This window comes from Candoia aspera, chromosome 1, assembly GCF_035149785.1.
Source record: "Candoia aspera isolate rCanAsp1 chromosome 1, rCanAsp1.hap2, whole genome shotgun sequence".
Classification (NCBI taxonomy): domain Eukaryota; kingdom Metazoa; phylum Chordata; class Lepidosauria; order Squamata; family Boidae; genus Candoia; species Candoia aspera.
This window is the reverse complement of record NC_086153.1, coordinates 162,310,614-162,324,086: the sequence shown is the minus strand read 5'-3', so window position 1 is coordinate 162,324,086 and position 13,473 is coordinate 162,310,614. Positions and strand designations below refer to the sequence as shown.

Here is a 13,473-nt window from a genome sequence, read left to right as displayed (position 1 = left end):
TTGGTCATTTGGAAAGAAGCTTCTGGAATGTATCAGTGTTGTTCTTCATCCCCAATGTAAATAGCTCGTGTCACCTCAATCCTCAGTGGTCAATCAGTATTTATTAAGGGCTGTCCACTCTGGCCTTTTTCTCCAAGGAGAGCCGCAAGGCAGATTAGATGCTGCCCCTGACACGCTGTGTCACTTATCTATTTGTGTTGATGATGAGAGTCAGCTGCACACAGGCCTCCCTTTCCTCTTCCCTTCCCAGCCCCGCTTACGAGCACCCCTGCTTGGATTTTCATGAGGAAATAATCAGATTAGGCCTTCAGCGATGAGTTCATATGGAGTTCTCTTTTCTCCGATGTGCTACTAACTGAATAAACGTGTTTTGTGGCAAATTGTAAATGACATTATGATTACCAAGGCCAGCATGGCTTTCATTTGAAAAGTGATCAAAATTGCTGGCCGCAGAAATTGTGACTGGCAGATAAGGCTGTTAAGTAGGAGGAGGGAGTGGGGGCAATGAGGGAGAAAGTGACCTACTGGGATTCTAGCAACCTGCTTACAAAGGAGCAACAGAGATCCCAGCCATTCCAGAGAGAGGCTGGCTCAGAAGTGAGGCGTGCAAAGGAGACAGGTCATGGCGGGTGGGGTGGAGCGTGGAGGTGAGTGGTTGACTCAGCTGTTTGCTGGGATCAGGTAGCAACAATTGTCTTCAATAGTCCAGGATGACTTCCAGGTTTTTTCAGTTCCTTGCTGACAAGAATCACTCACACTAAAAGAGCCATCCTAATCTTGGGGTGCTGAGGGGAAAAATGTAATACAAGCTAATTGATTTTCACAGATCCAGCCTTTTAATTTTGATTTGGAAAGTGCTGCCAGCTGTGTTTTCTCTCTTTCTTGAGAACTACTTTCTATTTTGTTTTGTTTTGTGTGGTGGACTCATGTCTGGAGCATCCATGCCTGTGCAGACGTGTTTGTGGCAATGTGTGCTGCATAGGCTGTGGGTCAAATGGATTCAAGTGACAGACAAAACATTTCTTTATACACAAATGCCTATTCCCTCATTCCAGGGCATATTGGAATGCAGAACTGCAAAGCTGGAGGACTGGGTGCGATCATGACCTGGCCAAACTGGGTGGTGCTGGGGCAGCAACAGCAACTGATGGACCCTTAGCCCAGTACATTTGTTCCCAGTCCCCCAGCCAGTGTTCTGCCATCAACAACATCAAGAACGCTTTTATTAAGCAAACATTTAAGAGGCTTGGCACATTTCATCCCCCTATTCTATGTTTCTCACCTCTGTCTCTATGGAGGAACTGATTTAGAAGTTACACTCCCACAGCATCTGAAGCAGCTTGGCCAACAGCATTCAGGCCTTTTAGGTGTTGCTTTGCTACCTGAGGATAAATAAGGAAACCCGAAGAAGGGAAGCAATCCTGGGAACCTTGTGCCCTCATTGACCCAGGGTCATACTGGGGGCTTAAAGGGTCTCTTCCATACCCAGATAAATGAGCAGTGAATTGCAAGGAATGGTCTAAAACTAACCCAATAATTTCAGCAGGAATCAGTTACCAAAGTGAATAATGGAAGCTCCAATCTTTAAATCCATCTTTGCAAAAAGATTTCATACTTCAGGTCTATTCAATACACTTTCTCTGGCTCAACAAACATATAATAAGTTTTCTTTCTGACATTCATACATTTCTCAGTGACTTTCTGAAGAGCAAAAAACTGGATCTGTACACCCCTTGCCTGGCGTAAAGCTACACTGCACTTCCCAAATGTTGCTCATTGTCATCTCTTGTACCATTTCAATCAGAATTCTGTGAAACATTTTCCAAGCATATTTATTTATTTATAGTTTTTGCATTCACTCTGGCTAATTTTCTTTTTATGTAGGGGAACAGTAACAGCTTTCTTCCAATCATCGGGCACATATCCAGTCTTGCCACATATGTTAAACAAGTCACATGGCCACTTTGTACACAAACTGCATCTATATTTTAACATTTCTCCAGTTTACATATTTTTAACACTCTCACAGCATTTATGACTTCCTTTTCAGCTTTTTAAAGTATATTTTTCTCATTTTTTGCAATAATAATAATTCCCTTTCCTCATCCACAACCTCTTTCACTTCATCATTCCACCAAGTACCCCTTTCCATACTTCCTATTAGGTAACTCTACACAGTTCAGTGGCACTTGGTAATAAAATTCTGTTCCAAGCAGCTTCCACATCCTCTTTCCATGCATCTATTTTCTATTCATTTTGTTGTGAAATCACTCTATAATTAAAACTTTTTTCATACAGCATTTGTAGTTTTTCTTTCTGCTTTCATCCTAGTTCCTTTTACTTCTTTTGCTTCCATATTTACCAAGATCCACTCTTGACAATACCAGTAAATAATCTGTTTCACATTCAGCCTTGTATCCTCACTAATTTCCTGAGTCTTTAATCATAAATGATTAGATCAGTCACATTTTTATATCTATATTCATTCCTTTGTTTTGTGTGCATTGTGTCAACTGTGTGTTTAAAACAAACATTTTCTAAGCAGATTATACCAGTCAGCATTGCCATTCATTCTTGGCTCTCTAAATGGCACATCACTTTTTTAGTGCTCTTATCTCATTCCCACCTATTTACTCATGTAGAATAATTTTCCTCAGATTGCATTTCATATGTTTTTATCAGTTTAAAAGGTTTCACACAATTTTTATTTTTTTATGTTGCAAACTACAGGAAGGTATTACTGCTGAATCCACCGGTATGTAAATACAACAAACAAACAACTATATGATTCAGTATGTTCTACTATTTTTCTCCCAACTCATCTCTGATTCTTCCATTTTCATCATTCATTAGAATGAAGCACACAACCATCACCAATGTATTGATTTCTATTTTCATACACACCCACAGCAACTTAGCTGATACCAATTTGTATTTCATAACATACATTTTAGCCCTGTCATTTGTAATTAAGGCTACAGCTTCACTTTTCTGCATGTATTCAGCAATTCTACTCTGTAAGATCAAACCACCCCCATTCTGATCTAGCTTTCTTCTGTTAGTTTCCCAGACTGATAATATACCCATTTCTGTTTCTTTCATTGCCTTTGTCAATTCATGCCCTTTATCAATTCCTCAATTTACAGTACATTCTTTTCACCAGATAGACCCATAGTGATTGACCTTCACTGCTCATCATGGTCAAGTTGAGGCTTTCATATGATGCTTTTTAGTCAGCTAGAGTAGTATTAAATGAGGCTCCCAGTGTTGGTTGCAGTTGTGCCATGTGCAGCATGCCCTGCTAGTAGAAAGTACAGTACCAGTCTATTTTGGCATATTTGGGGCAGCGCTGCTACAAGCACAACCAAAGTCCAATTTTACTTCAAGGATGGTCATGCTATTTTTTGCAAGTTAGAATCTCTAACGCAGAAACTACTTGGAAGATAGCATATTGTTGTCTTCATCCAATTAACTAGAAGATATATGCAACATGTGGACAGAGATTCAGGATGCACCCTACCTTAGGACGGTTTGAAGCAAAACATCTTAAAACTATGCTTTATGAAGTTGGCATTTTATGTATTTAATCTGAAATGGAAGAATGAAGAATGTATGAGATGAGAAGGAGTCTAGGCTAATTTCTTTCACAGTAACAGTCACTAGCAAAGGTTCTTCTGGGAAATGTAGTTTGTTGTTCTACTGCGTATTTTATCCTGAGAACCAATATGCTCTAAGCCACCATTTACTGCTGAAATTGAATCATGCTAGCTCTTTTTAATGGCAACTATTAAATATTTTAGAACTATCCTTAAGAACCTTTTTTTCCCCCCCTGGGATGAGGAAAGTGGGTTTCAGCCACTGCCCTCAACAAAATCTGTTCACCAAACCAAATAATAGTTGCTGCTCCATTCAGAATTTTCACTCATTTATTTTCATAATTAAATATAATATTCAGACCTGGATAATCTGTGCTTTCTGCAGGAAAGTCAGCTAGGGATGCTGGAGGTTTTTGCTTGAGCTGCATAAATGAACAAATCTGATTTGCATTTTTCAGTTTAATATGCGGATCAGAACATAGTTACACTTCACCTTTTGCAGTTCTCTGAATTTTGGGAGACTTGCAAGTCTTAGGTTCAACAAAAATATAACATTCTGTGAATACAAATTCTTTTTTGCATATGGAAATGTGTATATAAAATATACAATGTATATTTTAGGATAAAATGCAAATGTTATGGAGAAAAAAAATAATGCAGTTTTGGTATCATTATTTCTTTTAAAAAATAGTGATGCAGAAATTGATGGAATAAATTCATATCAAATTGTCTCTGATTTGAAGTTATCCCAATTAATGGGATACATTTGGCAAAGTTATATAAACTTCTTCCTGTCTGATCACATTAATACATTAATAACATTATTAATTAATTAATTAATGTAATTAATTAATTACATTAATATATCTGCATATTATATTAATGTAACTGCATATGTCACAAGTTAAAATAAATAAGTCAACATTTTTTTTAACAAAAATGCCTTTATCCTATTATTTTTTTCCATTAGAAATAGATATATGAATATTTATAGTTTTTCCTTTCCCCACCTATATCTAGAATTTCTGATACACTTGTGATGGAAACTAAAATAGTGTACAATTGCTTTTCAAATACTGTGTTAAGATGAATGCTAGGTTCTAGAAGACTGGTGACTAAAATTATAAGAGTTGGTAAATCTATGCTGATGATTTTTTTTTTAAATTATTATTTAACAGGCATTTACAGGGAAGAAAGAAAGTGCATTCTCAAGCCTTCATCCAATGTTTATTTCTGTAAAGAAACTGACCATGCAATGGTGTTTTTGGAAAGTATGGATACAGATTTAGATCACAGGAACTTCTCTCCACCTTTATTGGTAACTAGTACCTTTGTGGACACTTTCAGTGAAGCCACATCACAGGGACCTTGCTGCTCCAAAGAACTTTCTTTGATATTTTACTCTATACTGCCATCAAACAGGCTTTCAAAGATTTGCTTTGCTGGACCAGTTCCTTGGTCATTAAGACTCCATTTCAATGGTGGTCATGGTATTGTCAGGATACTTTTAGCTATCTTCTATGATGAACCAAGAAGCCTTCATGTTTTTGTGAACAAGAACTCCATTCAACCAGTCTTGTTTTTTTCCAGGCTTTTTTGGGAAAATGCCACAACAGGAACTAATTACTTCAGTTTTCAGGAGAATCTTCTGTACGTTGCTGTTCCCTGGGATGAATCTATAGAAATACATACCCATTGTGCCCTTCATGCTGCTTTCACCATAGAAGAGAACACTGGAGAGAAAGCTCAGGCAATGCTTCTTCAACAGTTGGCTAGTTTTTTACAAATTGGGCAGGATGAAATTAGAACAGTCTCCAACACTTCAGGAAATGAGGACACATTAAGGATTATTGCAGACAATAGTACAAAGAGGAAATATCAGTGTCCCCCAAAGAGGTCATGTGTACTCACTCATCATAGCACCAGCCAACAGAAAACCCAGGGGAGTTTCCATCCACCCCATGTAATACCTGGCTTGAGAGTGCTGATCCTTGAAATCAGTGATCCATTACACTTCTTAAAAAATAAGTTTGCTTCCTCATTTTCAACTGTCAGGTTAAACAGTTTGGCCAGTACACTTATTGATGCCCAACAAACTGGGGCACTTCAGCATGTTCTCAGATTGCCAGTTGATACTCTGGTGGTGATGGTTTCCTCAGCTCCAGTTCCAGCAAAAGAAAATCCTAGGTAAGTGTGTTGATTGTTAACTACTCATACTTTTAGTAAGTCAAACCTGTATCAAGAACAAGCTTAAGACTGTTGTCCTTTCTTAGAGCTAGGGCTCACTGAAGAGGATAGGGGACTTATTTCTCAGTCACCATGCATAGTAATGCTGTGCAGCAGCCCTCAAAGAGTTTCAGGAGTACATGGAGCACAAAGGTAGCATCTACCTGCAATACCTTAAAGCAGCCACATGATCTGGGGAAAAAACATAAGGTGCTCCAGACATATGCTACATCCCTACTCCTGTATGTTCTAAAGCAGTTTTCGAATTTGAATCTGAAGTGCTGAACATGGCTAATGTGCTAATTTAATAACAATAATAAGAATTTTGTGAGAATTTTGTCTGTAGCCCATTTGGGTGCCATAACCTATGCTGTTTGTTTGTTTGTTGTGCTTATACTCTCCTGCTATTTGGAGAAGCTTCTGGCAGGTAACACACCATAAAAACAGACAACAATATTTAAAACCAAACAAATTAAATAATGAATAAATTTAAAACCAAGGAGAGTAAATAAAGGACAGAAAGAAACACTTAAATAAAAACCCAAGTATTTACCTAATGCTGAAAGGCAGATAGTATAAGTACCAACCTGGCTTCTAGAGGAAGGGCAATGCAAAGCCAAGATGCCACAACAGTGAAGGCCTTCTCCATCATCCCCACATAATGCACTTCTTCCAGTCAATGGATATTGAGAAGACATCCCACTTTACATCTTAATATTTGGGCAGGTACATGCAGGGTGAGGTGTCTTCTCAAGTATTTTGCTTGTAAAGCATGAAGGGCTTTAAACATAAACAATATAAGATTAAAGCACAACTGGTCATGTATTAGCAGCCAGTGCAATCCTTTTAGGACTTGTCTGTGGTCTTTGGCAGGTGTTCTGGATAAGAATGGAATGATACTGAATCAGCCAGCAGATTCTATTCCACTATGATAGAAGTGTTAGGAAGGAAGGAAAATTCAATCAAGGCAACTTTTAGAAAGTAGTCATTCATATCACCTTGTAGAGATCTGGGAATGTGTGCCCTGCCCATTTTTCATATGCTGGACTTCAAAAAGCAGGTAGACTATGGAGCAGTATTGAAATTAAAATTTGGCATGTTAAAATACATCTTTTCCCCATCTTTTTAGCAGAATAGAATCATTGGTACAATGTTACTTTTATTAGTTTTTCTCAAGAATTGTTACCTTTGAACAATAAATTGAATATTGTAATCCAGTTAAGAAAGGAATTTGAGGTGGAGAGAGTTGTGTCTGCATCCTTCTACCTATATATTGTCTATAAGAAGCTCTGACACACATGCACAGTTTTTTAAATTAAAAAAAACAAACTTCCAACTTCATTCATAATACCTTTGGTCAACCTTTGATGACCTCTTTAAAATGCTAATCACCTTTTAGCATACATTATGAATATCTCCAATTACTCCTATTCAAGGGGCAAGGAAGAGTGCTTTGGGAGTGAGGAGTGATAACTCCAGGAAAGTCCCAAGTAATAAAATTCATGACTCCATGCATGACTCCTGTTCAGCCCAACTGTTCATACTGGAGAAAATCTACATGGTCACGGAGAATTGACAATTGACTTGATGGCAGTTAATTAACAGCCCAACTATGCAAGCTTTTTTTTTTTTTCAAAATTCTGCTTTCTGACTGATTTTATCTTTGCCACTTGCCACTGTAAGCAAAAACTCTGAATAATCTTGAGAAGGCATACAGTCATAAAGGGTAGAAAAACTAATCTCAAATTTTTGCTTAAATGTTTACATACAAATTGTCTTTTTTAAAAATAGATAATTCATGTTCAAGGAAGTTTTGAAAATGATAGGGGAAAGTAGGTAAAGGCTTTTATTGAATAATAAGTAGCTAGTATCCTAACTTCATTTACTGAAATTGTCTGGATTTACTTTGAATAACCACATATCCGTAAGATCCCTGTATCTTCTTTTGTGCATTTCAACCCATGAAATAAACTTTGAGATAGTCTACATACACATATACACACCCTCTCTTGCTGTCAAAATTCAGCAAGATTTTTTTCTAAAAATGTTGCCTGAGACTAGCCACTTTTTTCAATAAAGGTAAATTTTAGTCGCAAGCCATTTCATCACCTCTTTCAATGTCAATGTTTATTTTTATGCAGCTATATTGTACTTTAACTATTTTTATATAGACACACATATTTTTACTAACAGCAATGGCAATGCCAAAGGAAATTGGAAATTAGTGACATGCAATATCCTTCTGTCTCTGTAATAGTCAGTGCTCTTTAAAGTCACATATTCATCAACAAATATTCTATGTATATTTGTAGATGAATATGTGACTTTAAAGAGCATTGACTATTACAGAGACAGAAGGATATTGCATGTCACTAAATACACTATGTATATTTGTCTCATCTGAGAATGTAAGACTATCTAAGACATTTTACATTATGTCCTTGTGCTACAAACTTTGCTAGTTTGGGTTTGTTTGTTTGTTTCTTTTTGGCTATGTATTCATTTTAAAATCCCACACTTTCACTTCAACTTAACAGCTGACAGAATGGAACAATGTTATAATATCGTATTACTCCAAATACTGAATGAGAAAAGGGTAGTAATATTTAATAAGAACACTTTCTTGGTTGCCACCTATTTTGATTCAAGGCAGGGCCGTCCATGTCATCTCTATGATGGAAAAATGGCAGAATATGCCACAAACATGTTGTCAACAATCACCATTTTCAAAAACTGATATATTTGTTAACTGAAGAGTTAACAGCTTCCAAATCAAGATGGATGTGATTTTATTCTTCAACTACTTAGCAAATGTCAGAGCAGTTTTCAAATTTCTATACAATCTCCAGACTACACAGGAAAACAATAGTCTGGGCCACACTCTACAACACACAAACATACCTTCCTCCCTTGACAAAGACTAGGCTTTAAAATAACTACTTTTATAATTTCTATCATTTGCATTTTAGTTGTCATTCCATCTATTTGTTTGCCCACCTTTCTGTGATAGACTGGATAGGACTTTATTAAGAGAATATAGCTAGGAAGGATTACATTGATCACCCACATCACTGCCCATTCTGTAGAACTTCCCTATAGGGATTCAAGAATGCATTCAGATCCACGTGGGTAACCGTAATCGTTGGTCAGCTGTGCACTAGTGGTGCTACTAAGGACAGGCCGTGGGGCAGAGACTTAGAGCATAGCAGTCTGATGAAGTGCAAAATAGCAATCTGTCCATTCCGATATTTGCTCAGAATTTGAGTCTTCAGCAATAGGTAGGTTAAAAGGTCTGCACTGTGGAGGGTAATAATTGCTGTCTAGCAGCATAAACACCATTGCAGAATAATCTAACTATGACAAAAGAGTTAAGACAAAACACCCCTTATGCAATGATTAATTTCTTGCCAAAAGAGAACAAGTTCAATAGGAAGAAATTAATATATATTGTGGCAATGGCTTCTTGGATGGTTGTGACAGCTATATGGCAGCCATGATGGAGTTCAGCTGAGAAGTGGAAATGATGGTTGCAGTTTGTTGTATTCTGTCTCAGTCTTGAACAAAAACAGTTTTCTTAAAAATCCAACAAATGTCACCATTACCTGAAAATAAAATGTCTGGAGGAATTGTATGGCTAGCTGTGATATGGATGATCTCTGTTTAATCTGATTTGAGTTGAACTAGGAAACACTGGATTATTTTTATGCACAACCCCCTACTCCTTTATTTATTTATAATGCTTTTAATCTATTCACTAATAGATTAAATACTTTTCTGGCTGGATTACAGAATGGCTAAGAACATTAAATATTAACTTTAAGAGAGAAAAATGGGAGAATAATAAAGTGCAATTAATAAATAACAGAAGAGGACCAGTTTGGTGTGTGGTGAAAGACACTGTAGTAGAAGCTGGGAAACCATGATTCTAGTCCTGCTTTAGTCACAAAAGCTAGCTGAGTAACTTTGGACCAGTCACTTTCACACAGCCCTAGGAAGAATGTACTAGCAAGCCACTTCCAAAAATGTTGCCAAGAAAAATGCATGGAGTTGTTCCTCCAGTTACCAGGAGTCAGGGTTGACTCCATGCACCATATCAATAATACTGGAAAGTCAGTTTGAGCTAGTGGTAGATGAAAGCCAGCTGGGTGACCTTGAGTGAGTCACTCCCTCTCTGCCCAAGGAAAAGGCAATGGCGACCACTTCTGAAAATGCTGCCTCTGACTCAAACGTTAAAAACAACAACAACATACAAAACATTGTATAAACAAAAAAGGACGTAAAATCAAGCTGATTTGCACACTATGAAAATGTATGTGAGAACATCAGTGTTTTCTTTTGTCATTGACACAACTGTAGACATGCTTCCCTAGTGATGGCACAGCCAAGAAACCTCCATGTCTTGTAGCCTAATGCCTAACTTCACTTGGTTGGGAGATCCAAAGGAAGACCTCCAAAGATGACAAAAGCCTGGGCAGATGCAGAGCTTTTCTTTGATTGCAACATTGTTTCCTAATAAGAATATGATTTGGATAAATTTGGCACCAGCAATATTGTTAATTTAAAGGGCCTCCTTTCTGGATTCAGTATTTCACAACACATTCTGAGCCACAGGTGTTTCATATTTGGACCAGATTAACTGTGAACTCTCTTTAATTCCCTTGGGCCAAGCATTCTTTTCTTAAATGATGCCAGATCTTATGGGGAGAGTTTGTAAATGCAAATTAATTCTTCTTTAAAATGCATGTACTTGTTTTTATACAACTTGCAGGATTTTCCTGTAAGCTTTATTCATTTAAAAATTACCATATTAATTTGTGGCTTATTTTTCTTCTAAATTTTGGAATCAGAGGTGCTGATGTACCTGTTACCTGTAATTAAAGCCACGTCAATCTGAATCTGCTTATTAATAGATATCGCCCCATTTCATAGGTATAAAATGGATCAGTGTTGGCTATGAATCTGTTAAACTTAACAGGAACTCAGACTCCAATTTTTTTTTTCCTGGTCTCCCCTTGTAGTTTTCCAAGATATCCTCACTTTCCTAAATTGTGATCAAAACTCAGGAAAGAAGCAATGAAGACAAGAAGCAACACAGGTCTGCCAACATATATAAATAAAGTTAACTAGGTCCTACTGGGGTCTCCTCTTTGTGATCTGCTCATATTGCGTATGAAGCTTTGGTTAAGAGTAAACCCAAACTACTGTATTCCAAATCCTATCTTTGCGTTGCTATTGCTACTATTGTACTTAAGCGACATGGGCATGGTTCTAAGTCCTGTGCAGGATTTCCCTTAGAACACATCAAGGCAGTTGAGATAATAAATTCATGTAACATTTTTGCATACTTATTTTTTCATTGTAATTTCATGCATAAGCTATGGGTCCAGATTATTAAAAAAAAATGCATCTTGCAAAAATAAAATAAAATCACCGCTGGAACAGGAATATATTCTGATATGAGAACTTTTCAATCATCTTTGATTCAGTACACTAAAAATCCATTTCAGAAGTCAACGTGTGTTAACATCAACATACATTGGACCTAGGAAAAGGGGAATTGTATCTCTATCTGCTAATTTAGAGAAAGTGTGAAGCGACATGAAATTACGGCATAATGAAGGGCATCAGGGCCTATATAACATTTGCCATTGCCCACTGCCTAGCATAGCCTTTTAAAGAAAGGAACATGGGTAACTGGCCAAAAGCACAGCAGGTGAAGGGTTAAATACTTTAGCTGTTGGGCAGTTGGAATTTTTTATATCTTTGCTGGAGGACCTTGTGCCCGCAGGCCATAGTCACATTATCAGCTAGAAATTGGATAACGACAGCACAATGACAAATCCAGGTTGCTTGCAATAAGGTGCTAATCCCTTTGCTTTAATATTGAAGCAGCATGTAATGATGTTTGGACATCACTCCAGTTTACTGACGACCCCACTGGGGCTTGCAATAGAACCGTACAACCACCTAACAAGGTGTCAGCTGACTGCCGTCGTCAAAGCAACGGACACTGCAATCTAATCTTCCTTCCATCCCTTCCAGCTCCCAATAAGGCCCAGGTTATATAAGTGGCCCATCGATGCTTGGTAACTGGAATCAATTAACGTTAATTCACACAATGCTATGATGTATTGTGATCACTTTCATTTCAGGGAAGGGGGAAGGAATGGCTATAATTCACCTAAAATGAGGTTGTCTATGGTGCTGAGGTATTAATTGGGTGTCCATATTAAATGGGAAAGGAGCAGAGCAGGGAAGGAAAAGTGGAAGGATGAGTGACTCTCTTGGCTGCTATTGACCTATCAGAAGAAGACAGTGCCCTTTTCCTTTGCTTTTATCTATTACAGTTTTCCCTATTGCGTGTCAAGTTGATGTATTATAAAAAATTCATTTGGTGACCTTTCACCCTCTTTGCAGATTAAACAATTTCACCAAGATGGCATCATTAAGAGGGCCTTGCATTTAATGATGATTTCTCTAAAAGGCCACGGAGATTCGATTTTAAGCTAACAGATTTATTGCACTATTATAACATATCGTAAAAAATTCTACCACCTACGGTCTAGTTTTAGGTTAGGAAACTGTTAGGAGTTTATGTGGAGTTTAAAGCGGTATTACCTTGGGATATGCTGCAGCAGCCAATTGGCACACTCTGTCCTGTGGCACAATCCTGTTTATGTTTAATAAGTTATTGTTCCTCAGGTGCTAAATTTAAGAAGTAAAGTAGAGGCCTGCCTGGATTCATTTTTAACACTCATAATTAGATATTTAGGCCTATAAAATTGACAGAGTAAACCACTCTTTTGTAAATCTGTACAACATACAATTTGACTTAAACCTAATGCTTCAAGGGAGTAAAAAAAGGACCATCTGGTTCCTATTAGCAACCACAGAATGGCTGGAAGGGGCAGAACACTCTGGGGTGAGAGACAGAGGAAGGTGGAATTGTACTATGGGAGCAAACTCATTTGTTATAAAGCTAGAGGGATTTGTAAACACAAGCATTGTTCTCCCCATTATCACCCAAATCTGAATGCTTCAGAATGAGAAGATAAGGGGCTAGTTGAGGGGGGTGGGCACAGAGAAAATGGTTTTATCCTATACCAGATAGACTGGCTGGAACTGTTGCCTACTATGAAAAGCTCTACTAGTAGAACAACAAAAGAGAGGTATCTACACCAAGAAGAATAACTGGACAGATTGGCCAGGAATTCAGAGCATCCTTCAGGAATCTTCTTGCTCAACAAATATATCTAATGTTCTACATTTGCTAACACTGGTCTCTTGGTTATTTAAAACTAAGCCTTCAAGTGTCATCTGAAGCATTTTTTTTTAATCCATTCAATTGTGTCAGATTCTTGGAGACTGCCTGAACAAGTCCCTGCAGTTTTCTTGGCAAGGTTTTTTGGAAGTGCTTTGACATTGCCTCCTTCCTAGGGCTGACAGAAAGTGACTGGCCCAAGGTCACACAGCTGGCTTTGTGCTTAAGGCAGGACTAGAACTCACACTCTTCCAGTTTTTAACCTGATGCCCTAACCACTACACCAAACTGGCTCTCTATCTGAAGCAATTATCTGAACCCCAAAGCAGATCTGCATCAAGTAGCTCTACCCAGAAACTCTACATAATATGGATTGCAGTTTAATGTGAA

At 37.7% G+C, this 13,473-nt stretch overlaps 1 protein-coding gene across 1 annotated transcript in view; it reads left to right on the top strand.

Annotated features, from left to right (window-relative positions):
- Positions 1–13,473, top strand: part of PKHD1 (PKHD1 ciliary IPT domain containing fibrocystin/polyductin) — a 282,461-nt gene that overhangs the window by 249,817 nt on the left and 19,171 nt on the right. The window contains exon 53 of the mRNA XM_063301310.1: positions 4,775–5,783. Within this exon, the coding sequence (XP_063157380.1) occupies positions 4,775–5,783 (1,009 nt within the window). The remainder of the gene's footprint in view (positions 1–4,774; positions 5,784–13,473) is intronic.